This window comes from Mobula birostris, chromosome 14, assembly GCF_030028105.1.
Source record: "Mobula birostris isolate sMobBir1 chromosome 14, sMobBir1.hap1, whole genome shotgun sequence".
NCBI classification, from domain to species: domain Eukaryota; kingdom Metazoa; phylum Chordata; class Chondrichthyes; order Myliobatiformes; family Myliobatidae; genus Mobula; species Mobula birostris.
The window spans coordinates 485,607-510,005 of record NC_092383.1 but is presented as its reverse complement, the minus strand read 5'-3'; the positions used below and the strand labels follow the sequence as shown (position 1 = coordinate 510,005).

General features: G+C 43.6%; 1 protein-coding gene across 1 annotated transcript; it reads left to right on the top strand.

Moving 5' to 3' along the window:
* Positions 1-340: 340 nt before the first annotated feature.
* LOC140209617 (WASP homolog-associated protein with actin, membranes and microtubules) lies at positions 341-24,265 on the top strand. Its single transcript, XM_072277888.1, has 10 exons — positions 341-955; positions 8,710-8,883; positions 11,065-11,215; positions 12,191-12,360; positions 12,440-12,599; positions 15,804-15,991; positions 17,523-17,609; positions 17,693-17,788; positions 20,860-21,253; positions 22,421-24,265. Exons 1-10 carry the CDS (start codon positions 395-397, stop codon positions 22,729-22,731), a joined length of 2,292 nt encoding a protein of 763 aa, XP_072133989.1. The 5' UTR covers positions 341-394; the 3' UTR covers positions 22,732-24,265.
* Positions 24,266-24,399: the final 134 nt, after the last annotated feature.

The window sequence follows — 24,399 nt, the reverse complement described above, 5'->3', positions numbered from 1 at the left end:
AGTAGTGAATCTGCCACAGACTGCAGTGGGGACAAGTCCGTGGGTATATTCAAAGGGGAAGTTGATCGTTTCCTGATTGGTTGGGGCATTAAAGGATATGGTGAGAGGGCAGGTGTATGTGGTTGAGTGGGATCCGGGATCAGGCATGATGAAATGGTGGAGTGGACTCGATGGGCTGAATGGCCTAATTTGCTCCTATATCTGACAGTCTTATTGGCCGCGGGTACCTAAGTGCTCTCAGTCGCTGGCGGCCGTTTCAGCTCATCGGTGACGCTAAGAAGGATCGGGGGTATGAGATGTGACGTCACCGCTGATGGATAGCATTTGTTCATGACGTCATTGAGCAATTGCGTCACCGGGTGAGAGCGATGGCGGCGGGTGCCTGACGGTCGCAATGGAGGAGCGGCTCGACAGTCTGGATGGCTGGGTGTCGGTGCGGAGCGGGCTGTTCACCGAGCTCGAGCGCCCGCGACTCCGCTTCCTAGTGGCCTGGAACGAGGTGGAGGGAATGTTCGCGGTGAGCTGCCACAGCCGGCCACTACAGGCGCGGGATGCCGAAGCTGAGGCCGAGTCCCCGTCCCCATCTCCGGGCAGCTGGGCCGCGCTCTACTCCCCCAGGGAGCTGCTCGGCATCCACCGGCTGCTAGTGCAGAGCTGCGCCGACCTGGAACCCTGCTTCCCGGCGCTGCCCGAACTGAGGCCGCGGAGCCTGTGGGGCCTTCTGTTCCCGGACCGCTCTCTGACCGAGGGCACCGATCCCGGCCTCGACATGGACACCGTCTGCTGCCAGCTCGAAGCCTACCTGGGTTCCGCCGTCGAGCTCTGCGGCCACCGCATTGCCCTGGATACACTGTTCCCCGAGGCCGAGGACGACGACTACTTTGAGAGCGTCAGCGAGCTGCGGGGCCGTAGCCTGGAGCAACGGGTGGCCGGCGGGCGAGAGGCGCTGAGGAAGGTAGGGGGTCGGCGGGACGGGGGCTGAAGCGCACAGTGGCTCAGCCGATCTGTTTGTAGGTTGGTTGCCATGAAACCACATCAAAAACCTACCACCAGTACAGTAGTTATTTCTCTTTGGAGTTGGAGGAGATAATGGTGCTGGTGTGTACTTACTGGTTGTTAAGTGCACAGCGTGTGGGGCAATGCAGGGAGGGATGGAACTGACGTCGTATCAGATGGGTATTTAATCCGCAGGAATGTCTGAGTTAATGCCTGGCTGTCGAGTGGTGCATCTTCGCATGGTGATAACTTCATCGGCCTGTCCACCTGCATCTCCACTGTACTTGCTCTCCTAGATCTCTCTGTTCCACAACACTTTCCAGGGCCCTACCGTTTACTATGTTGGTGCTGTTCTAGTTTAACTTGTAATACTGTCACACAACCAGGTTGAATTCCTAGAGATGCTGCCTGGCCTGCTGCGTTCACCAGCAACTTTTATGTGTGTTGCTTGAATTTCGGCTTTATTCTCTAGCCCATTTCCCAATGGGTCGAGATCCCTTAGTAAATTTGGACAATGCTCTTCATTGCCCACTACACAAATTTACTCTGTTAATAGTATTGCCATCCAAATCATAAATACAGCTTAGAAATCAGAATCAGCTTTATTATCACTGACATGTGTCAGGAACTTAGCAGGAGCAATACAATGCAATACACGGTGATATAGAAAGAATAAATTACAGTAAGTATATATGTATACTAATTAGGTTAAAATAGTGCAAAAGTAGAAATAATATATATTTTATTAAAAAGTGAGGTAGTGTTCATGGGTTCAATGTCCAATTTAGGAATTTGGTGGCAGAAGAGAAGAAGCTGTTCCTGAATAGTTGAATGTGTGCCTTCAGGCTTCTGTACCTCCTACCTGACAGTAACAATGAGAAGAGGGCATGCCCTGGGTGATGGGAGTCCTTCAATTCTACGCAGTCATGGGTATAGAGAGAGTAGAACAGTGGGCTAACGGACATCGCCTTTCTGAGGCACCACTCCTTGAAGTTGTCTTGGATACTGTGGAGGGTAGTACCCAAGGTGGAGCTGACTAATTTTCTGTAGCTTTTGGTCCTGTGCAGTAGTTCTCTCCCTACCCCTCCCCATACCAGACGGTGATGCAGACTGTCAGAATGTTCTTCATGGTACATCAGGAGAAGTTTTTGGATATCTTAGGTGACAAATGAGATCTCCTGAAGCTCCTAGTAAAATATAGCCACTCTTGCCTTCTTTATAGCTGCATGGATATGTTGGGTCCAGGTTAGATCCTCAGAGATTTTGACACCCAGGAACTTGAAATTCCTCACTCTCTCCACTCTTGATCCCTCTATGATGATTGGTTCGTGTTCCCTCGTCTTAGCCTTCCTGAATTCCACAATCAGCTCTTTCGTCTTACTGACTGATTGCAAGGTTGTTGCTGTGACACCACTCCACTAGCTGGTGTATCTCACTCTGGTATGCCCTCTGATCTCCATATAAGATTCTACCAACAATGGTTGTATCATCAGCAAATTTATAGATGGTATTTGAACTATACTTAGAAACACATTATGGGTATAGAGAGAGTAGAACAGTGAGCTAAACACGCGCCCCGAGGTGCACCAGTGTTGATTGCCAGCGAGGAGATGTTATTATCACCAATCTGCACAGATCGTGATCTTCCAATTAGAATGTCAAGGATCCAGTTGCAGAGGGAGGTACAGAGGCCCCGGTTCTGTAGCTTATCAATCAGGACTCTGGGAATGATGGTGTTAGGCACTGAGCTATATTCAACGGACAGCATCTTGACATAGGTGTTTGTATTGTCCAGGTGATCTAAGGCCATGTGAAGAGACATTGAGATTGCGTCTGCCGTAGGCCTATTGTGGTGATGGGCAAATTGCAGTGGGTCCAGGTTCTTGCTGAGGTAGGAGTTGATTCTAGCCATGACCAACCTCTCAAGGGTTGGATGTGAGTGCTATCGGACGATAGTCATTAAGGCAGCTCACACTACTTTTTTTATGCACTGGTATAATTGTTGCCTTTTTGAAGCAGGCGGAAACTTCTAACTTTAAAAGTGAGAGGTTGAAATTGTTCTTGAATACACCTATCAGTTGGTTGACACGAGTTTTCAGAGCCTTACCAGCTACTCCACTGGGGCCTGCTGCCTTGGCAGGGTTCACCCTCCTTAAAGGCAGCCTAGCATCAGCGTCTGAGACAGTTCACAGGATTACCAGGATCTTCACAGCTGTAGTTGTATTTTCCCTTTCAAAGCTAGCCTAGAAGGCGTTGAGCTCATCTAGTAGTGAAGCATCGCTGCCATTCATGCTACTGGGTTTTGCTTTGCAGAAAGTAATGTCCTGAAAACCCTGCCAGAATTGACATGCATCTGATGTCACCTCCAACCTCGCTCAGAATTGTCTCTTCGCTCTTGAAACAGCCCTCCACAAGTCATAACTGGTTTTCTTGTACAGACCCGGGTCACCAGACTTAAATGCCACAGATCTAGCCCTCAGCAGATGACAAATTCCTATTCCATCCATGGCTTTTGGTTTGGGAATGTGCAGCAAGCTTTCTTTCACACACGCATCCACGCAGGTTTAATGAAGTCATTAACAACTGTGGTATACTCATCCAGCCTTGGAGATGGGACCATCAACACAGTCCAGTCCACCAATTCAAAGCAGTCTTGTAAGTGCTCCTGTGCTTCCCTTGTCCATACCTTCTTGGTCCTCACTACTGGTGCTGCAGTCTTTGGTCTCTGCCTACACTCAGAGTAGAAGTACAGCTAGGTGATCAGACTTTCTAAAGTGAGGGCGTGGAATAACACAGCTGGCATTCTTGATGGTGGTGTAATGGTGGTCCATGTGTTGTTTCTTGTGGTACTACAAGTGATTTGTTGATGGTAATTATTTGGTGACTTTTTCAAGCTGGCCTGGTTAAAATCCTCCAATATGATAGTGGAGGTGTCAGGGTGTGCTGTTTCGTGCACATTGATCCCGCTGCTCAGATCACCCAGAGCCTGTTGACATTGGCCTGAAGTGGAATGTACACCACTACCAAAATGATCGCAGAAATGGACGGCACTTAATTATGAGATATTTCAGGTCTGGTGAGCAGATTTGGAACATCATTGATACATTAGTGCACCAAGAGAATTGATCGTGAGGCATACAGCTCTGCTTTTGAGAGACTCGACAGTCCTATCCTGATGGTGTGTAGTGAACCTGCAAATCTGAATTGCTGCATCTGGTACGGAAGGTGTTAACCAGGATTCCGTGAAAAGGGATGCAAGTGGTCCCAGTGTTTCTCTGATACAGCACTTTAGCTCTGAGATCTCCCATTTTATTTACTAGAAACTCTGTTTACCAGTAAGTTAGTTGGTATTGGGAATTGAAAACCCCATTTTATTAAATACACCTGAGTCGATGAGGAATCTGACGAGAAGTACGGCCACAATCAGTATTGTTTCCGTCAGTTTTAAGCAGCAATAGGTTAGTCAATGACATTAAGACATCTTTATTAACTGTACAGCCCGTAGAAGCAATTGTGATTCTCAGCTGTATCAGGAAGAAGCAGGAATATTTAATTGTATCCATCGAGCTGTGCTGCACAAGGTCTCCGTCTCAAGGCACCATGGAAGGCTTTGAAATGACAGTGGATCCAGTCATGATACTGGTCACCAGCCTCCAACCTGAAAAATAGCCTTCTGTGACCATCTCTTCAGCCTCCTTCCACCAAGCCAATGTTGTATCCAATTGGCTAACTTGTGAACTAACCTTCCAGACCAGCCCACTATGCTGTATCTTGTCAAAAGCCTTGCTAAAGTGCATATAAACCACATTCACTGCCCTGTCCAGGTCAGTCCTCTTGTCATCTCTTCAAAGTTAAAACTCAGTCAGATTCATGAGACACAATTTCCTACATATGAAGCCGTGTCATGCTGACTATCCCTAATCAGCCCTTCCATTTCCTGCACATTCATGGGCGGATGTCAGAATTGTAATTGTATTGGAACAACTTGGCAAGAGGCACAACTCATGCAAGTTTCAGGCTGCAGCTGGGATATAGTCTGACCTGTGGCCCTTGCTGTATCCAGCACTCTCAGCATCTTGATATTGTTGGAGTAAATGGAATTTGCTGTAGACTGTCTTCTAAAGATTGAAGATTGTTTAATGCCATTTCCTGTACACAAATGTAAGGAGAACAAAATAATTGTTATGCCAAATTCGAAGCAGCATAAACAAAACACAGAAGATAAAGAACATAATAAAATACACAATAAATATAAATAGATAAGATGGGCTTGTATACATTGATTGTATGTCCATAAAGTGATGCCAGGCTAAGGTGACATAAGGTGACTGATGGAAATAATAAAGCAGTAGTGGAGTTATGGATGCAGGTGTTGATCAGTAGGTGTTCAAAACTACACACACTACTTCAAGTTAGGCCTCACCAATGTCTTGTATAACGTCAACGTAACATCCCATCTTTACTCAATACATTGATTTATGAAGGCCAATGTGCCAAAAGCTTTCTCTATGACCCTATTTACCTGTGACATCACTTTGAATGAATTATGGATCTGTATTTGGAGATTCCTTTGTTCGACAGCACTTCTCAGTACCTAAGGTTCCTGTTTTCTTGGCTTGCCATTGTTGAGAATCAGGATGTACAAGCTGCTCTCTCCTATCATTTACTTATTGTCCACCAGCATTCATAACTGTATGTGGTACGACAACAGAGCTTTTATGTTATGTTTGTTGTCTAGTCTGTTGGTAATGAAGTTTATTTTCCTTGTTTATTCTGTGCTGTTTTCCTGTTTTAAGACCGTAAGACAGGAGCAGAATTAGGCCATTCAGTCTATAGTCTGCTCTGCCATTTGATCACGTCTAATTTATTATCCCTATCAACTTCATTCTCCTGCCTTTCCCCCTTAATCTTGCTGCTCTGACTAATCAAGAACCTATCAACCTCCGCTTTAAATATACTCAATGACTTAGCCTCCACAGCCATCTGTGCCAATGAATTACAGATTCACCACCCTCTGGCGGAAGAAATTCTTCCTCATCTGTTCTAAATAGATGTCCTGCTATTTTGAGGCTGTGTCCTCTTGTCCTAGACTCCTCCACTATAGGAAACAACCTCTCCACATCCACTCTTTCTACACATTTCAATATTCAATAGATTTCAATGAGTTCCCCCTCATTCTTCTAAACTTCAGCAGGTACAGGCCCAGAGCCATCAGACACTCTTCATGTGTTAATCTTTAGAGAAGGAACCCAAAACTGCTCACAGTACTGCAAGTGTGGTCTGACCAATGTCTTATAAAAACTTAGCATTACATCCGTTTATATTCTAGTCCTCTCAAAATGAATGTTAACATTGCATTTGCCTTCCTCACCACTGACTTAACCTGCAAATTAACCTTTGGGAAATCCTGCACGAGGATTCCCAAGTCCCTTTGACTTTTGAACATTCTCTCCATTCGGAAAATATATGCCTTTATTTCTTACCATAACCATAGAACCATAGAAACTACAGCACAGAAACAGGCCTTTTGGCCCTTCTTGGCTGTGCCGAACCATTTTCTGCCTAGTCCCACTGACCTGCACACGGACCATATCCCTCCATACACCTCCCATCCATGTATCTGTCCAATTTATTTTTAAATGTTAAAAAAGAACCTGCGTTTACCACCTCGTCTAGCAGCTCATTCCATACTCCCACCACTCTCTGTGTGAAGAAGCCCCCCCTAATGTTCCCTTTAAACTTTTTTCCCCCCTCACCCTTAAGCTATCTCCTCTGGTTTTTTCCTCCCCTTGCCTCAGTGGAAAAAGCCTGCTTGCATTCACTCTATCTATACCCATCATAATTTTATATACCTCTATCAAATCTCCCTTCATTCTTCTATGCTCCAGGGAATAAAGTCCTAACCTATTCATCCTTTCTCTGTAACTGAGTTTCTCAAGTCCCGGCAACTAAGGTGCATGGCCATACATTTACATATACATTACATATACATTATTCCATTTGCCACTTTGCTCATTCTCCCAATCTGTCCAAGTCCTCAAGTCCTGCAGACTCCTGCTTCCTCAATGCTACTTGCCCCTTTACCTATCTTTGTATCATCTGTAAACTTGACAACAAAACAACCATCAATTCCATCAACCAAATCATTGACATATAAAGTGAAACACGTTTATCGCAATACTAACCCCTACAGCCAACTGAAAAGACCCCCTTTATTTCCATTCTTTGCCTCCTGCCAGTCAGCCAATGCTCTATCCATGCTACTATATTTTATTTGTAATACCATAAGCTCCTATCTTGTTAAGCAGCCTCGTGTGGCACCTTGTCAAAGGCCTTCTGAAAATCCAAGTAAACAACCTCCACTGACTCTCCTTTTTCTATCCTCCTGTTATTTCCCCAAAGAATTCCAGTAGATTTGTCAGTCAAGGTTTCTCCTTAAGGAAACCCTGCTGATATTGGCCTATTTTATCATGTGCCTCCGAGTACCCTGATACCTCATCCTTAATATTGGACTCTTAACATCTTCCCAACTACTGAAGTAAGGCTAACTGGCCTATAATTTCCTTTCTTCTGCCTCCCTCCCTTCCTGAAGTGTGGTGTGACATCTGCAGTTTTCCAGACCTCCAGAATCATTCCAGAATATAGTGATTCTAACAACTACTCTCATTTCTGCCTCCTGATACTCTCAAGATTCTGTCATACTGTTAGAGTCTTCCACAATGAAGGCTGATGCAAAATACTTATTACATTTGTCCACTATTTCTTTGTTTCTCCCCCTGCCCCCCATTACTAACTCCCCAGCTCCCCAGGGTCAGTGGTCCTATATCTACACTTGCTTCTATTTTACTCTTAATATATTTGAAAAACACTTTTGGTATTGCAGCTTCACTAGGCTAGCATTTCACTTTTACCAGATACTGCTCATGCCGTGCCCTTCTGCATGCTTCTTTGAGCCTGGGTTTATCACCTTGACTTGATAGTGAAGGGAATACTGGGCCAGTAGATTGTAGGCTGTGCTGGGATATGTTTCTACTTTTGCCATGGCCCATACCACCTCATGGTTGCCTGGTTCCGAGTCTGCCCTGTTCAGCGCAACTGTGGTGCCATAGGACATGGAGGATGTTGCTAGTATGAAGATGGGGCTTTGTCTCCATGAGGACTGTGGTGGTTACTTTTCCAAATGCTTGTGCCCCCTAGATTAGTGAGGGCAAGCTAATAGAAGCCCATCCCCATGCTAGATATTTACACCTGGTAGACAGGTGCTTCAGAACCTTAGCAGGTCCGTCAGTGGTGGTGATTCTGTTAAGCCATGGCTGAACATACTTTATCCTTTTTTGCTTTCATGTGCCTATCGTGGGAGAGTATTGAATCATCAGCTGAGGGAGCTCTCTGGACACGCTGATTTCTTCCCATTGCACTATGAATCACTGACACCTCCTGTTGCACCTGTCCTGTTGGTGTGATAATGTACCCAGGGTCAGTGATTGTATTCTGTGAGTACTGCTATGTCAGGCTGAGTCAGTTGTCGTACTCCTCCACCCATCCTCCAGAGGCCTTCTCGTGGGTGCTTTCCTCCTCTGAGCACTTGGTGTTATTTTTATAGCAAAGTTGTTCTGTGAAGGTTCTGGCCTTGGGTCATGTTAAAGGGCCTACTGTCAGCCGATGGTTTATGCTGAACAGATTTTGTTAACGGTAGTATTTTTTGTTTTGCAGGTCTTGCACCAACACAGACATGTTAAGAATATGGTAACCCTTAAGAAGCTGTACCAGGAGGAAGATGAAGCCTATCAGGATCTAGTCACTGCAGCCACACAGTTCTACCAGTGTTTGCTGCAGCCCTTCAGGGACATGCGCGAGTTTGCCTCACTGTGCAAACAGGAGGCCTTGGTAAATCTTGCACTTTCTGTTTCTTTACTGGAAATGCTAAACTTTAAAACTCTACATTTAGTATTAGGGACAACAGTTAGAAGCTGAACAAACGTTTCAGAATCAGAGGCTTGTGGGTTGAGCTCAGTGCATTTAAAGGTGAAAGATCTCTCCTGGCTGAAATTGGCTTGGGCAGTGATTAGCGGCTCTTGGGCATAAGAATCAGAAATGATCTGATAAGCATGGATTGGGACCTGCTGTTTTCTGGCAAAGGTATAGTTGGAAAATGTAAGGCCTTCAAAATGAAATTTTGAGAGTACAAAGCTTGTATGTGCCTGTCAGAATAAAAGGTAGCAATAACAAGTGTAGGGAACCTTGGTTTTCAAGAGATATTGGGGCCCTGGTTAAGAGAAAAAGGAGGTGCATAGCAGGTATAGGCATGTAGGAACAAATGAGGTTATGGAGTATAAGAAATGCAAGAAAACACTTAAGAAAGAAATCAGAAAGACTAAAAGAAGGCATGAAGTTGCTCTAGCAGACAAGGTGAGGAGAATCTTGCTTCAGTGGTTGGTAAGTTGATGGAAAAGATCCTGAGAGGCAGGATTTATGAACCTATGGAGAGGTATAATATGATTAGGAATAGTCAATATGGCTTTGTCAAGGCAGGTCATGCCTTATGCGCCTGATTGAATTTTTTGAGGATGTGACTGAACACATTGATAAAGGTAGAGTAGTAGATGTATATATGGATTTCAGCAAGGCATTTGCAAGGCTTATTGAGAAAGTAAAGGGACATGGGATCCAAGGGGACCTTGCTTTGTGGATCCAGAATTGGCTTGCTCACAGAAGGCAGAGTGTTTGTAGATGGGTCATATTCTGCATGGAGGTTGGTGACCAGTGGTGTGCCTCAGGGATCTGTTCTGGGACTCCTTCTCTTCGTGATTTTTATAAATGACCTGGATGAGGAAGTGGAGGGATGGGTTGATAAATTTGCTGATGACACAAAGGTTGGGGGTTGTTGTGCATAGTGTGGAGGGCTGTCAGAGGTTACAGCGGGACATTGATGGGATGCAAAGCTGGGCTGAGAAGTGGCAGATGGAGTTCAACCCAGATAATTGTGAGGTGGTTCATTTTGGTAGGTCAAATATGATGGCAGAATATAATGGTAAGACTCTTGGCAGTGTGGAGGATCAGAGGGATCTTGGAGTATTGAGTACAGGAGATGGGATGTTATGCTGAAGTTGTATAAGATATTGGGTGGGGTCTAATTTGGAGTATTGTATGCAGTTTTGGTCACCTATCTACAGGAAAGATGTAAATAAGGTGGAACGAGTACCTAGGAAATTTACATGGATGTTACTGGGTCTGGAGGACCTGAGTTATACAGAAAGATTGAATAGTTTAATGGTTTATTCCTTGGAAAGTAGAAGATTGCGAGGAGATTTGATAGAGGTATACAAAATTATGAGGGGTATATATAGGCTGAATGTAAGCAGGCTTTTTCCACTGAGGTTGGGTGGGACCACAACCAGAGGTCATAATCTAAGAGTGAAAGGTGAGAATTTTAAGGGGAAGCTTCTTCACTCAGGCTCATGAGCGTGTGGAGCAAACTGCCAGCACAAGTGGTGCATGCGAGCTCAATTTCAACATTTGGATAGGTACATGGATGGAAGGCTATGGTCCCAGTGCAGGTCAATGGCAGTGGGCTGTTTAAATGGTTTCCAGCATGGACTAGCTGGGCTGAAGGGCTTGTTTCTGCACCGTACTTCTCTGCAGCTATGACCTTATAAGGTTTGTTGAGATCTGAGCTGGAGAGTGACTGGTATTGGAGGGGGTGTGATTTCACTCTGCAGCTCACACTGCTCTTCCATAGATCTATTCTCCCCTGATAAACGTTGCTTGACTGTTCCCACAATGGATTTACTTTTTGAAGGATATTAGTAGTTTGTAAAAGTAGTTGTTTTGTCTGCCTGCCCTCAGCATTGAATGTGAATCCAAGTAAGAATAATGAAGTAAACAGTGTTCCTTCTGAGGGCCATAATGGGACAATTTCTATTCATGAAATTTGGGCCAGGATTCATGCTCATGTTTGGTCAGACCCAGAAGTGAATATTTGAACTCCTTTGTTACTAGCTACACAACCAGGTAATCTATAAACTGTCAGTAGAGTTCTTACCCAAACTGACCACTTTCTATTTGCAGAAATCCCTCGAGTTTGACACCCTGGGTCCAAGGAGAATTCAGAGTCTGCAGAAAGAAGCGGAAGAGTGGTCTCGGCGCATGCAAGAAGCAATCTGCTCAATTCAGGACATAACAGTGGATTATTTCAGGGAGACAGTGAAAGCATTGGCAGGTAAATTGGACTGGAACAGTGGCAGGCGAACAGCTGCACTCTCTAGAATTGACATTGTTGTGAGAGGTTGCAATTTAGAGAACCATCAGAGGGAGGAGTGATGCTATTGAGCTGAGGGTCATTGCTCCCAGTAAGAGTGATACAAGCTGGGGAGGTGATCTCCGAGTGTTCATGTTATTATTAATTTAATTAATGTTTTTTTTTAAATATTTAAAGATACAGCTTGAAACAGGCCCTTCCGGCCCAAAGAGCTGCAACCCACCTATTTAACGCTAGCCTAATCACATGGCAGTTTACAATGATCAAATTAACCTACTAAACGGTACATCTTTGGACTGTGGGAGGAAACCCACACATTCACGCCATCCGTCCAGGCAGCGATGGAATTGAACTGTGAGCTCCAAAGCCCTGAATTGTAATAATGTCACACTAGCTGCCCAGGCAGCTGTGTTCTGTTAACTTTGAAGGTGTTGGCAACACAAAGAATGCTGGAGGAATTCAGTGGGTCAGGCAGCAGCTGAGGAGGGAAGGGAACCATTCTCGTTTTGGATGAGATCCTTCAGGACTGGAAAGAAAGAGAGCAAAAACCAGAATCAGGAAAATGTTTGTGTTTCATACAGCAAATAGACAGCATCTGTATTATAACCTGGTAAACAGCCTATGGTTATCTGTAATTATCTAAGAATGTAATTTAAATTTATTGGGGGTTTTGGCCTCTAAAAGCAGAGTGGGTGAATCCCAGCTAAGAAGACTTGGACGCAAATTGCTGTTATATGAGGAAGTGTAATTAACCCCTGGACCCCTTGTATTGTGATTTCTTTATTCTTAGGACTGGGTGTTCAGTGTTATCTTTGTTTCCTTATCTTTTTGAGCAACGTATCAATTATTTGAATGTGATCCAGAGGAAAGATAAATATGTGAATAAAACATTGTGACAAAAGCAGCTGTAGTTTCTCATGAATTCTCATCCCGAAGCCATGCAGAAGCAAATGGAAGAAGATCGAAATCGCTTTGGCAAAGCTGCCTGGGCCAGTGTGGCACCTAGACAGGAAAAACTGAAGTTCATGTTTGCGAAGGAAACTTTGCAACACACCAGGGCAAAAGAGCTGTGCTTGAAACGCAAGAAAGCCCAGATTCAGTACAAGGTAACAAGCTTAGAGTTGTTCTTATAAACCACTCTCTTTAGGTTGCGAAACATTTCAGTAAAACTCTCTTTAAATTTAGATGGAACATCTTGACAACAAGGCAGTGGAGATGGTGGATGAACTAGAAATGCAGTATTATGAAACACAGCTGGAGCTGTACAGCATTCAGCTAGAAACTTTAAAGTATGAGGAATTGCTGGTTGTTGCTCAGCTGGACACCATTCGACGTGAAGTCAGGGGTGAGTAGGTGTCTGGCTATTCATTGTTCACATTCACAGTACAGCAGATTGGGTTGAGTTATTCCAGGCAGACCCCTGTCCTATTAAAATTCAGATATTCCTGATCTATGGGTTGCACCTAACACTGAGCTTGTAGCTGTGTCGGTAAACAAGGTGGTATAGGTCAGAAGGATTTGTTTACGTAAGGTGCTCCACCATCCTCAGCAATCTCTTTGCACATTGAGATACATAATGAGGCTTGATCTGGAAATCAGGGAAACGAGTGCTGCTGACTAGATCTTTGGTCTGTGTTGCTTATTGGACATGAGTGATGTGTCTAGATTGGAGTTAACTACAGCATACGGTGTCTGTTCATTATCTCAGCTAAAGAATGATTTGTGAAAGAGTATTGCATTGTTCTGGGCAGAGGCAGGTTGTGCTCCGTCGACAGCTGGTTCATTGATTGTCACTACAGCAAAGACACTAGTGAAGTTTGCTATGCTGGGCCACTTACCAGCTCTGGTTAAATTCCTCTTGTCAAATATTATGATAAGCTGTTGAAAATTTAGATTTTGATGCTTTTGAAAAGTTACTGTGACCCCACCCTAACAGATAGTAAAGCTGCGGTTGCTGGAATAGAAACACTTTTCTTTGGGTTGTGTATCAAGTACCAGATGAACAGATCATTGCTGTATGGTTCAGATCCTGCCAATGCTCATCAGATAGTCGAGGTAGTAAACTGGGTTTAAACAGGTTTATTTGAGAAGCAGACACCTTAAACCAAATACACTTAAGTTTACCTTTGTATTTCAATCTTTTAATGGTGAAGCTCCAGTCTAAAAATTAGACAATAATGAGGTCCATGGTGAATTGACTATTTGGATTCAGAACTGGCTTGGCCATAAAAGTCAGGGGGTGGGGGCAATAGAACTTAGCCTTGCCGAAGTTTGGTGACTTACAGTGTCAGAATATAGAACATTTGCTGATGTAGGCAAAGAAATGGCAGATGGAGTTTAACCCGGCTAGATGTGAAGTGTTGCACATTGGTAAAGATACCTCCAAATGCAAGACCCTTAACAGTGTTGATGAGCAGAGGGATCTTGATATCCAAGTTCATAGCTTCCTGAAAGTGGCTACACAAGTTGATTGGTAGTTAAGAAAGAATATGGCATGCTTGCATTTATTAATTGTGGAACTGAGTTCAAGAGTTGAGATGTTATAATTGCAGCTTTATAAAACTCTAGTTATGCTGCATCTATAGTATTGTTACAGTTCTGGTTGCCCCATTACAGAAAGGATAATTCAAGATGAGATACTAAATTGAATTAGACTTTGGTTTTTTGGAAGAAGCCAGAGTGGTGGTAAGGTTAGGGTTGCCCCAGGAAGTTACTAGGAAAGTAGATGAAGGCAAAGCAGTGGATCTTGTCTACATGCACAAGGCATTTGACAAGGTCCTGCATGGGAGGCTGGTCAAGAAGTTTCAAATTTAACACAAGCACTAACACAAGTGGTGGATGCGGCATCAATGTAAACATTTAAGAGAAATTTGGACAAGTATATGGATGAGGGGTATGGAGGGCTATGGTCCCTAAGCAGGTCCATGGGAGGAGGCAGATTAAATGGTTCGGCATAGACTGGATGGGCTGAAGAGCCTGTTTGTTTATTGTAATTTTCTATGCCCATATGCTATTGAGGCTTTGGAGAGGATGCAGAAGAGATTTACCAGGATGCTGCCTGAATTAGAGAGCTTGAGCTATAAGGAAAGGATGGGCAAACGTGGGTTAGACCAAAGACATAGCAGCAGAATTAGGCTGTTCGTTCTATGGAGTCTGCTCTGCCATTCCATTATGACTAGATTTATTATTCCTCTTAATCCCATTCTCCTGCCTTTTCCCTGTAACCTTTAATGCCCTGACTAATCAAGGACCTGTTAACCTCTGCTTTAAATATACTCAGTAACTTAGCCTCCACAGCCATCTGTGGCAATGAATTCCACAGATTCGTTATCTATAGCTAAAGAAATTCCTCCTCTTCTCCATTCCAGATGGTTATCTCTCTCTTCTGAGGCTGTGGCCTCTGGTCCGAGGCTCTCCCTGTATAGGAAACATCCTCCCCACATCTATTCATCCAGGCCTTTCAATATTTGATAGGTTTCAGCAAAATCTTCTAAACTCTAGTGAGTATAGGCCTTCAAATGCTCCTCGTATGTTAACACTTTCATCCCTAGAATCATTCTCATGAACCACTTGGGTTCTCCAATTGTTTTCTCTGGAGCAGCAGAGACTGAGGGGAGATCTGATAGAGGCTTATAAGATTGCAAGAGGAATTGATAGAGTAGACAATTTCGTTTTCCCAGGGTTGAAGTATGGAATATCAGAGGATATGCATTAACTGAGAAGGAATAAGTTCAAAGGAGATGTGCAGGGTAAGTTTTTTTTACACAGCAAACAGAGGGTGCCTGGAATGTGCTACCAGGAGTGGTGGTACAGGCAGCTATGATGGAGACACTCAAGTGGCATGAGTGTACAGGAAATGAAGGGTGCAGACATTGTATAGGCAGAGGTGGTTTGTTTAACTGGGCATTTATTTACTGATTTTAGGTTAGCAAATTATCATGGACTGAAGGGCTTTGTCCTGTGCTATACTGGTGTATGTAAACAATCCCCCACAACCCCCACCCCATACCTCCAGCACCTTAACAATCACTGGCTCATCAGTGAGTTAGATATCTGCCAAACATCATTGTTAGTGTTCCCTCTTTTGCTTAACATTAACTTTAGATCCACTGACTTTCTAGCTGACTGTCCATTAAGCAACACTGAATGAAGAGCTGGTTGCTAACACAACAAAAGGCAAGTTTCCAGCTTAAGCCTTGCTCTACTACAAGCAGCTCATTGTGCAAAGAGATTGCCAAGGATGATGGAGGTGGAGTGTTGTCAATGCACAGCTGCTCAAAGCCAGGAAGAAATGTGGTGGCGGGGGGGTTGCGGAGGTTGTTGGGAGAACCATCAACTAAAACAATCCAAGGTTCTCACTGCAAGTGAGAGAGCAAACACTTCTATTCAGGGCAGGCTGGTGGACGCAATAATGCATTACCAAAAAGGAGGGAGAAACATATGAATGTATAGGTAGTCACAAAAAAAACAATAAACTTAAATATATCCTGGTTGGAAAGATCCATTGTTTGTTATCAGCTAATGAGGGCTTTACTGTTTGCAACTCTAGAAAAAGAGGAAGAGGTGATTTACTATGATGCTTGTGAAGACCCTGAGCAGCTTCAGGCCAATGAGGGGATGGGCCTGGTACATGACAGTCGGTCAGTAGATCTTAACAAGTTGATGCGTAAAGCTCATCAGCTGGAGACTAAACGCGGTGCTATTGGCTCACGGCGATCCTACCTGAGGAATAAGCGGGTAATTTCAGAAACCTTCGTCCGGACTAACTGGTTTCTCTCTCGCAGTTTTGTTTTAAAAATCTGAATGCCAATGTTTTCTCCTGTGTACCTTTAGTTTAGCAGATTGCTTTTAGATTTGTAAATGCAACATGAACAAACCTTGCTTTAGTAAATGAGTGGTTTGTGCTGGTACTCTGATTTGGGCAGGCCAGAGATGCCGTCTGATTGTTTTCCTTGTGTTGTTGGGGTAGAGGTTTTGCCTTCCAGCTGAGGCGAATCTGTTGGAGTCGTCTGTTGTATCCTATGCTGCTGGCGTAAATTAGGGGACCACCTTGTTGAGCACCTTCACCCCATCCACCAAAAGTGAGATTTCCCAGTGGCCAACCATTTTAATTCTCATTCCCATTCCAACATGTCAGTCCATGGTCACCTGTTTTGCCATGATGTGGCCACTCTCAGGGTGGAGGAGCAATGCCTCGTATGTCATGAGCATTGATTTCTCCTCATGGTAAATTTTTCCCCTCTGTCTTCCCTTTTCTATTCCCCCCTCTGCCCTCTTACCCCTTCTCACCTGCCAGTCACCTCCCCCGGTACCCCTCCTTCCCTTTTTCCCATAGTCCACTCTCTCCTGTCAGGTTCCCTCTTCTCCAGCCCTTTACCTTTCCACTCGAGGGGCTTCACCTATCACCTTCAAGCTCTCCTCCTTCCCCTCCCCCCACCTTTTCATTCTGGTGACTTCCCTTCCTTTCCAGTCCTGACAAAGGGTCTTGACCTGAAATGTCAACTGTTTATTAATTTCCATAGATACTGCCTGTCCTACCCAGTTCCTCCAGCATCTTGTGTGTGTTACCCTGGATTTCAGCATCTGTAGAATCTTTTGTTTTTACCCAATTGGTTTTATCCAATTTTGGAGCAGAATATTATCTTCACTGCTGAAAGCTCTCATGCACAGAACTATTGGTCATCGAACATCGAACCAGAGTTAGTTTCTGCCCATCAGCCAGTCATTAGGCAGTGCAGCTGACTACCAGAGAAAGATCTACAGTGATGTTCGGCACAACATTATGGACCAAAGGGCCTGTATTATACTGTCGGTTTTCTATGTTTCTATGTGATGCCTGGGAAAATGGGTGTAAACAGACAGTGACATAAAAATTAGTGCCAATTCTTTGGGATGGTGTCAAGTGATGTTTGACAGCTGCTAGCCAGAGGTTTCTTTCCATAATTTACACACTTGTCTACCTCTTAACAGGACTGTGCATGTATAGATACTTTGCATTTATGTCACCATTCACCTGAGTGGATACACTTGTAGGGGTGGCACATTAACGGTTCAGGTTTACATGGCATGTTAGTTATAGTGATTTGCACAAGACAGATCAACCTGTGAGGTATATCACAGGGATATTTTCATGAACCTGTTTCACTTATGGGGCTTTCTGTTGTACCTGTTGATCCAGAGTCTGGCCAGTAGAATCAGGAGCCCTGCTCAATTAGTAATCACTTTCTGCTATTTCTATCCGCACCTAACTGCATTTTCTCTTCCCCAGGATCAGTGTAAGGAAACTCAAAAGACAAAGCAGCAACAGTTACAAGAAGCAGAAGTTCGTTTACGACAGCACCACAGTATTCAGCTAGTATGTATTTGTCATTTATGGTTCAGTTTGTGTCCGCCGTGGGATTGTTCGTTAATACAATTTATCATATTGTGTTTACACAGAAACGTGACCAGCAGAAAGAAGAAAAGAAGCGGAAGAGGGAATGGGTAAACATGGAGAGGCAAAAGACTTTGGAAAGGCTGCGTAACTTCAAGGAGGTAGTGATCGACTCCTGTTTCTTAATCCCAGTTTTCAGGAGTGGTAGATTTATACTAATTTCTTCTCCCAGTTTGGGTTCTTGCTGTCTGGAATAGTTCTGATAGTACTGGCTCCCAATTCTCTCTGCATTTTTGCAAGTAGAGAACCAGCTTATCTCTGGAAACCCAACTGGAGGTTCTGGCCAGATTCCATTTGGCTGGACAAATGCTTGGTCTGTCAGATTAGAGTGAGGGGTGACAACGTAGGTAAGAATAAACAGAATCGCTGAGATATGCAGTTTAAAGTGGGTGCATGCTAGCTGTGTTTTCGTGTCTGCGTTAACCTTTTTTGCCTGCCCTAGAGTGTGTCCCTTTCTTCTGTTCCTATACAAGTAACTGTTAAAATGCATTTCTGCCATTATAACTGTATCCTCCTCCTCCTCCACTGGTACTTGTTCACACCTACTATTTGTAGAATAACTTCTCCCTCAGATCTCCTTTAAATTTCTCCTCTCTCACCTTAAGCTGTAGTTATAGATTCCCCTGTGCTGGGGAAAAAGGATTCTGACTATTTACAGTGGCATGCAAAAGTTTGGGCACCCCTGGTCAAAATTTCTGTTACTGTGAATAACTAAGCGAGTAAAAGATGAACTGATTTCCCAAAAGGCATAGAGTTAAAGATGACACATCTTTTTAATATTTAAGCAAGAAAACTTTTTTATTTCCATCTTTTACAGTTTCAAAATAACAAAAAAGGAAAAGGGCCCGAAGCAAAAGTTTGGGCACCCTGCATGGCAGTACTTAGTAACACCCTCTTTGATAATCACAGCTCGTAAACGCTTTTTGTAGCCAGCTAAGAGTCTTTCAATTCTTGTTTGGGGATTTTTGCCTATTCTTCCTTGCAAAAGGTTTCTAGTTCTATGAGATTCTTGGGCCGTCTTGCATGCGCTGCTCTTTTGAGGTCTATCCACAGATTCTCGATGATGTTTAGGTCAGGGCCATGGCAAAACCTTCAGCTTGCGCCTCTTGAGGTAGTCCATTGTGGATTTTGAAGTGTCCTTAGGATTATTATCCTGTTGTAGAAGCCATCCTCCTTTCATCTTCAGCTTTTTTACAGATGGTGTGATGTTTGCTTCCAGAATTTGCTGGTATTTTAATTGAATTCGTTCTTCCCTCCACCAGTAAATGTTCCCCGTGCCACTGGCTGCAACACAAGCCCAAAGCAAGATCAATCCACCCCCATGCTTAATAGTTGGAGGGGTGTCCTTTTCCTGAAATCCTGAACCCTTTTTTCTCCAAACATACCTTTGCTCATTGCGGCCAAAAAGTTCTATTTTAACTTCATCGGTCCACAGGACTTGTTTCCAAAATGCATCAGGCTTGTTAGATGTTCCTTTGAACCTTTTGAATAGAACTTTTTGGCCGCAATGAGCAAAGGTATATTTGGAGAAAAAGGGTGCAGAATTTCATGAAAAGAACATCTCTCCAACTGTTAAGCGCAGGGGTAGATCGATCATGCTTTGTTTGGGCTTGTGTTGCAGCCAGTGGCACGGGGAACATTTTCTGGTAGAGGGAAGAATGAATTCAATTAAATACCAGCAAATTCTGGAAGCAAATATCACACCATCTGTAAAAAAGCTGAAGATAAAAAAGGATGGCTTCTACAACAGGATAATGATTCTAAGCACGCCTCAAAATTCACGATGGACTACCTCAAGAGGTGCGAGCTGAAGGTTTTGCCATGGCCCTCACAGTTCCCCGACCTGAACATCATCGAGAATCTGTGGATAGACCTCAAAAGAGCAGTGCATGCAAGACGGCCAAAGAATCTCACTGAACTAGAAGCCTTTTGCAAGGAAGAATGGGTGAAAATTCCCCAAACAAGAATTGAAAGACTCTTAGCTGGCTACAGAAAGTGTTTACAAGCTGTGATACTTGCCAAAGGGGGTGTTACTAAGTACTGCCACGCAGGGTGCCCAAACTTTTGCTTCGGGCCCTTTTCCTTTTTTGTTATTTTGAAACTGTAAAAGATGGAAATAAAAAAGTTTTCTTGCTTAAAATATTAAAGACATGTGTCATCTTTAACTTTATTCCTTTTGGAAATCAGTTCATCATTTACTCACTTAGCTATTCACAGTAACAGAAATTTTGACTGGGGTGCCCAAACTTTTGCATGCCACTGTACCTATGATCTCAAATTGAAAGGTCACTCATCAAACTTCCACATTCCATTTAGAATTATCCCAGCCTATCCAATCTCTCGTTATTAAAACAACCCTCCATTAAAGATTGCATCAGGGTTAGGGTTGCATCTTAGTGAACCTCTTCTGCACTCTTTCACTATCACAACCTTCTTGTAGTGTGGTGACTATTTGCAGTACTCCAAATGCTGCCTAATCAAACTTGACATGATATCCCAACTCTTGTATTCTATGCCTTGGCATATCAAGGCAAGTATACCCAATACCTTCAATGCCCTATCCACCTATGTTGCCACTTTCAGGGAGCTATGGAGGTCTATCCCAAGGTGTCTCTGTACAATATCACTCCTAAGGTCCCTATTTAAGGTTCAGGATTTCCAGTACACAAGTATAAAGGAGATCAACATAATTGTTACTCTGGATCTGATGTAGCACAAAACACAATAAGATAAAGAACACAATAAATACAAATACATTAATTGTATTTCTATAAAGTGGTGCTAGGCACAGGAGTGTCTATATAAAGTGACTCTAACAGGAAGTGATAAAATAGTGGTTAGGGATGTGGAGCTGTGAGTTAGTGATTGGAGGCGTTGATCAAGCTTACTGATTTTGAGGGCAGTTTTTGAGTCTGGTGGTCCTAGCGTGGATGCTATGTAGCCTTTTCCCTGATGGAAGTGGGGCAAACAGCCCATGAGCAGGGCAGGTGGGTGGTTTGGGAATAGAGTTGACATTTGGAATTTAATCCAGAGAAATATGTGGAAATGCTCTTTGGGGTGTTAAATTTAGCCAGGATATACAGAGCAAATGGGGACCTTAGGACACATTTGGATTATTGAGTAGCAACAATTGTATATTTGTTTTTTTTAACAAACAAGTCTTCTATTCTAGAAATCATCGGGGCAGATTGCATTTAAACCTCGTTGTCAAGCTCGCAGAATGCAGAGGCAAGATGCTACGTCACCTCACGCTGGACAACCAATGTCCATCATGGATAATTCCATTAGTAAAAAACAATCCAGACCCTCTAAGGCCTCCAGAAATATTCCAGTACAAATCTTCTTGCCAGCTGCTGCTTCGATATCTCCAGGACAGATGGAAACGAGTGAGATCTCTTCAGTAATGCCTCCTGTTCCCCCTCCTCCACCCCCTCCGCCTCCTCTCCCTCCACCCCCTCTTCCACCAGCTCTGCCGAGCAGCAAGAATTCAACAAAGGGAGATCAGGAGCAGCCCCTCATCTTCACCACTGAGAATTCAGCAAAGAAATCCCTGCAAGAAAATATAGGTAAGGAGCCATGATCTGATCCTGTGCGACCTAATGTAATAGCTTTTATCAGATTTGTTTAAAATCTATTCTTTAACTTGGTACTTGGATCCACACAGTGACTTGGTAGTTTGGACTCAGAATTGCCTTGCCTGTAGAAGACAGTGGGTACTAATGGAAGGAATGGCATAATTCCTGCTGCAGATCTGTGACCAGTGATGTTCTGCAGGCATTAGTGCTGGGGCCTCTGTTAGTGGTATATAAATGATATGGTTGAAAATGTAGATGGGTGGGTTAGTACATTTGGAGATAACAAAGAGATTGGAACTGTGGACTGTGTAGAATCCACAGCAAAATGTAGATCAGTTACAGATCTGGGCAGAGAAATGGCAGACGGTGCTTAATCCAAACAAGTTTTGTTGCAGTTTTGGAGGTCAAATGCAAGGGAAGGGATGCAGTTAATGGCAGGACACTTAACAGTGTTGATGTATGGAGAGATCAAGTCCATACCGTGCAGAAAATGGCCAGGCAAGTAGATGGGGTGATAAAGTTAATGTGTGGCATTCTTGCCTTCATTGGTTTGGGCACTGAGTATAAGAGCCAGAAAGTCATGTTGAAGCTATATAAAGCTTTGCTTAGGCCACGCTTGGGAGTATTTTGTGCAATTTTGGTTATCCCTTTATAGGAAGGATATGGAGGGGTAGAGAGTGTTTACCAGGATGCTGTTTTATTTAATGGGTATAAGCTATAAGGAGAATTTGGACAAACTTGGATTATTTTCCTGGGAGCATTTGAGTTTGAGGGAAGACCTGATGGAAGTTAATAACAAAAATTGTGAGGGGCATACATAGGGTCATCAGTTGGAATCTTTTCTCGGGGTAAAATTGCCAAGTGTTAAAGAACATTCATTTACGGTGAGAGGGAAGGTTCAAAGGAGATGTGCAGGCAAATCTTTTATAGAGTTGGTGTCTGGAATGGGCTGCCAGGGGTGGTGGTGAAAGCAGATATGATAATGGTGTTGAAGGGACTGTTGGATGATAGAGGAGTATGCAGGGAATGGACAGGGATGGATTGTATACAGGCAGAAGAGATTTAGTTCATGTTCATAGACACTGGGCTGAAGAGCTTGATTCTGTGCTGTATACTTCTATATTGTACCTGACTGTATCTCAACCCATTGCCTTCCAGGGACAATGGATGATGTGTTGGCTTCATTGAAGCGTGGCGAAGTATTGCTTAGGAAGGTTGATCGAACTAAGGTGCAGTATGCAGAGAAGCCTCGGGATCTGCGAGAAAGCTTGTTAGCCGAGATTCGACGAGGCATCCCACTAAGAAAGGTGCAACAAGCCCGTGATGGAAAGCCAAGCCCTGACCCAGCCTCGGACAGTGACCCAGCTACTCAGTTAGAACGCAGCATTAAAGCAGCTATGAAACGGATGAAAAAAGTGTCTTCTGACTCTGATGAAGATGACAGTGAAGATGGAGAGTGGGATGGCTGACATACCACTTCGTCCCAGTACTTGCTCTGTGCCATCTGCAAATTGAGTTTTGCACTGTCTGAATTAGCTGACAGAATAATGCAGTTACTGCAGAGTTGAATGGAGTTTAGCAGATTACATGCCCAGCCAGTGTTTGTGCTGAAGGATCCTGTCTGTGTACTGCTTTGCCACAGAATCTCAGTATAAGTATAGTACCAAATGTCAATACCAATGTCCATTCAATGCAAGCCCACAGTCAGTGGACAGTTCAGACTGTTCTTGCATAAAAATAATTTGAATTAAGTGCCTTTAAATTAGAAGATTTCACCTTTACTGCATGTGCACAATAGAAGAGATGGTTGTGTGTGCGTGAACACAGGCTTGTCTGTGTGTGTGTGTGTGTATATGTGTATGCACCTCTTAAAACTTTTTGATATTTTGCACAGACTATCAATCCCTCAATGACTCCATGTATTGTTTCCCTTATTTTCCATTCACTTTCTGTTGAGCTGCCTTGGTTTTACTTTGGAGCCTGATAGTCCCCATTGCACTTAAGAAAATATTATTTTTACAGAAAATGTCCTGTGAATTGATTACTGTGCCAGTAGTTTTCCTCATTATATCATTATTCTGTCTGTTTCATGATCAGATCCAGCGGAACTCCAGTGGAGAAGTGTAGCTGAGGGAGAAAGGCCATGACTACATTAAGTAGTTTACAGGTTTGCGACACTGTGCGCCCCCCTTATCTTTGATGTTCCATGATATTCCAGAAACATTGGTGGATGATTGGCACTTAAAGTGTTAAGAGCCAGGATAGCAAAAGAACAAAGACTTGGGTTTTACATTCTGAGGAAAAACACTTGTGTGGTGTAGGAAACAGGATCCTGAAACAGCAGTGTGCTAATGCCTGAGTCAACAGTGTAGTTCTGTGATTGGTCATTAATGAGATCCCCTGCTCTTGGGATAATGGCATGGGGCAATCTGTGTTCAGCTCAGGTAAGCTGTGTGCGGGGTTTAGTGTTGGTGAGGGAGCACTCGCATCACGTGACTTGGATGCAGCCAGTTGAGCCATGGCTCTAAGATACTGGGGAGTGATCTTGGTGACACAAGTTTGAAAATGTTAAACTTTATGGGGCATTGGCCCAGTGCAGGGTAGTGGAGCAGCAGGCTGTCAGAACTGCTCAAGTTTTAGCTAGAAAATGTTCACCTGCAGGAAGTGATTTGCTCACTTACTGGGACTGACCACTGTATGTTAGCTTCTGCAAGGTGTTGCATCTCAGGATAGACAATTAACTCCTGCTGTCATTTGAGGCAGTCTATGAAGTCCAGGATGCTTACAGATGATGAGCTGTTAACCTTTTACTTGCAGAAGTTATCATTCTGCTCCAGGTTTAATGGAAACTGGAGCAGCTATGGCTCTCTGCAGTTTAATGAGAATTCTCCCAAGCAGACACAACCAGATGACTGTACCTAATTGTAATGCCTTTCATAGGCGAGCCTGTACCATTTGAACCTGTGAAAAGTGGTTACCCAGAGAAATTAAAAAGGCAACAGTTCACCGGAGTAAAAAACTGTACAGTAGTTGAGGGAGAATTGGTTAATATTGCATTATGCTTTTTCCTCTCAGGTGTTTAAAGTTTCTTTTCAGAATTGCTTCTGAAAATATTCGTATTTATAATTGTACTTTGC

Coding starts and splice junctions, on each gene's coding strand:
- LOC140209617 (XM_072277888.1), top strand. CDS start 395: ATGGAGGAGCGGCTCGACAGTCTGGATGGCTGGGTGTCGGTGCGGAGC. Junction 12,361..12,439: donor AAGCCCAGATTCAGTACAAG/GTAACAAGCTTA, acceptor CTTTAAATTTAG/ATGGAACATCTTGACAACAA. Junction 17,789..20,859: donor GGCTGCGTAACTTCAAGGAG/GTAGTGATCGAC, acceptor CTTCTATTCTAG/AAATCATCGGGGCAGATTGC.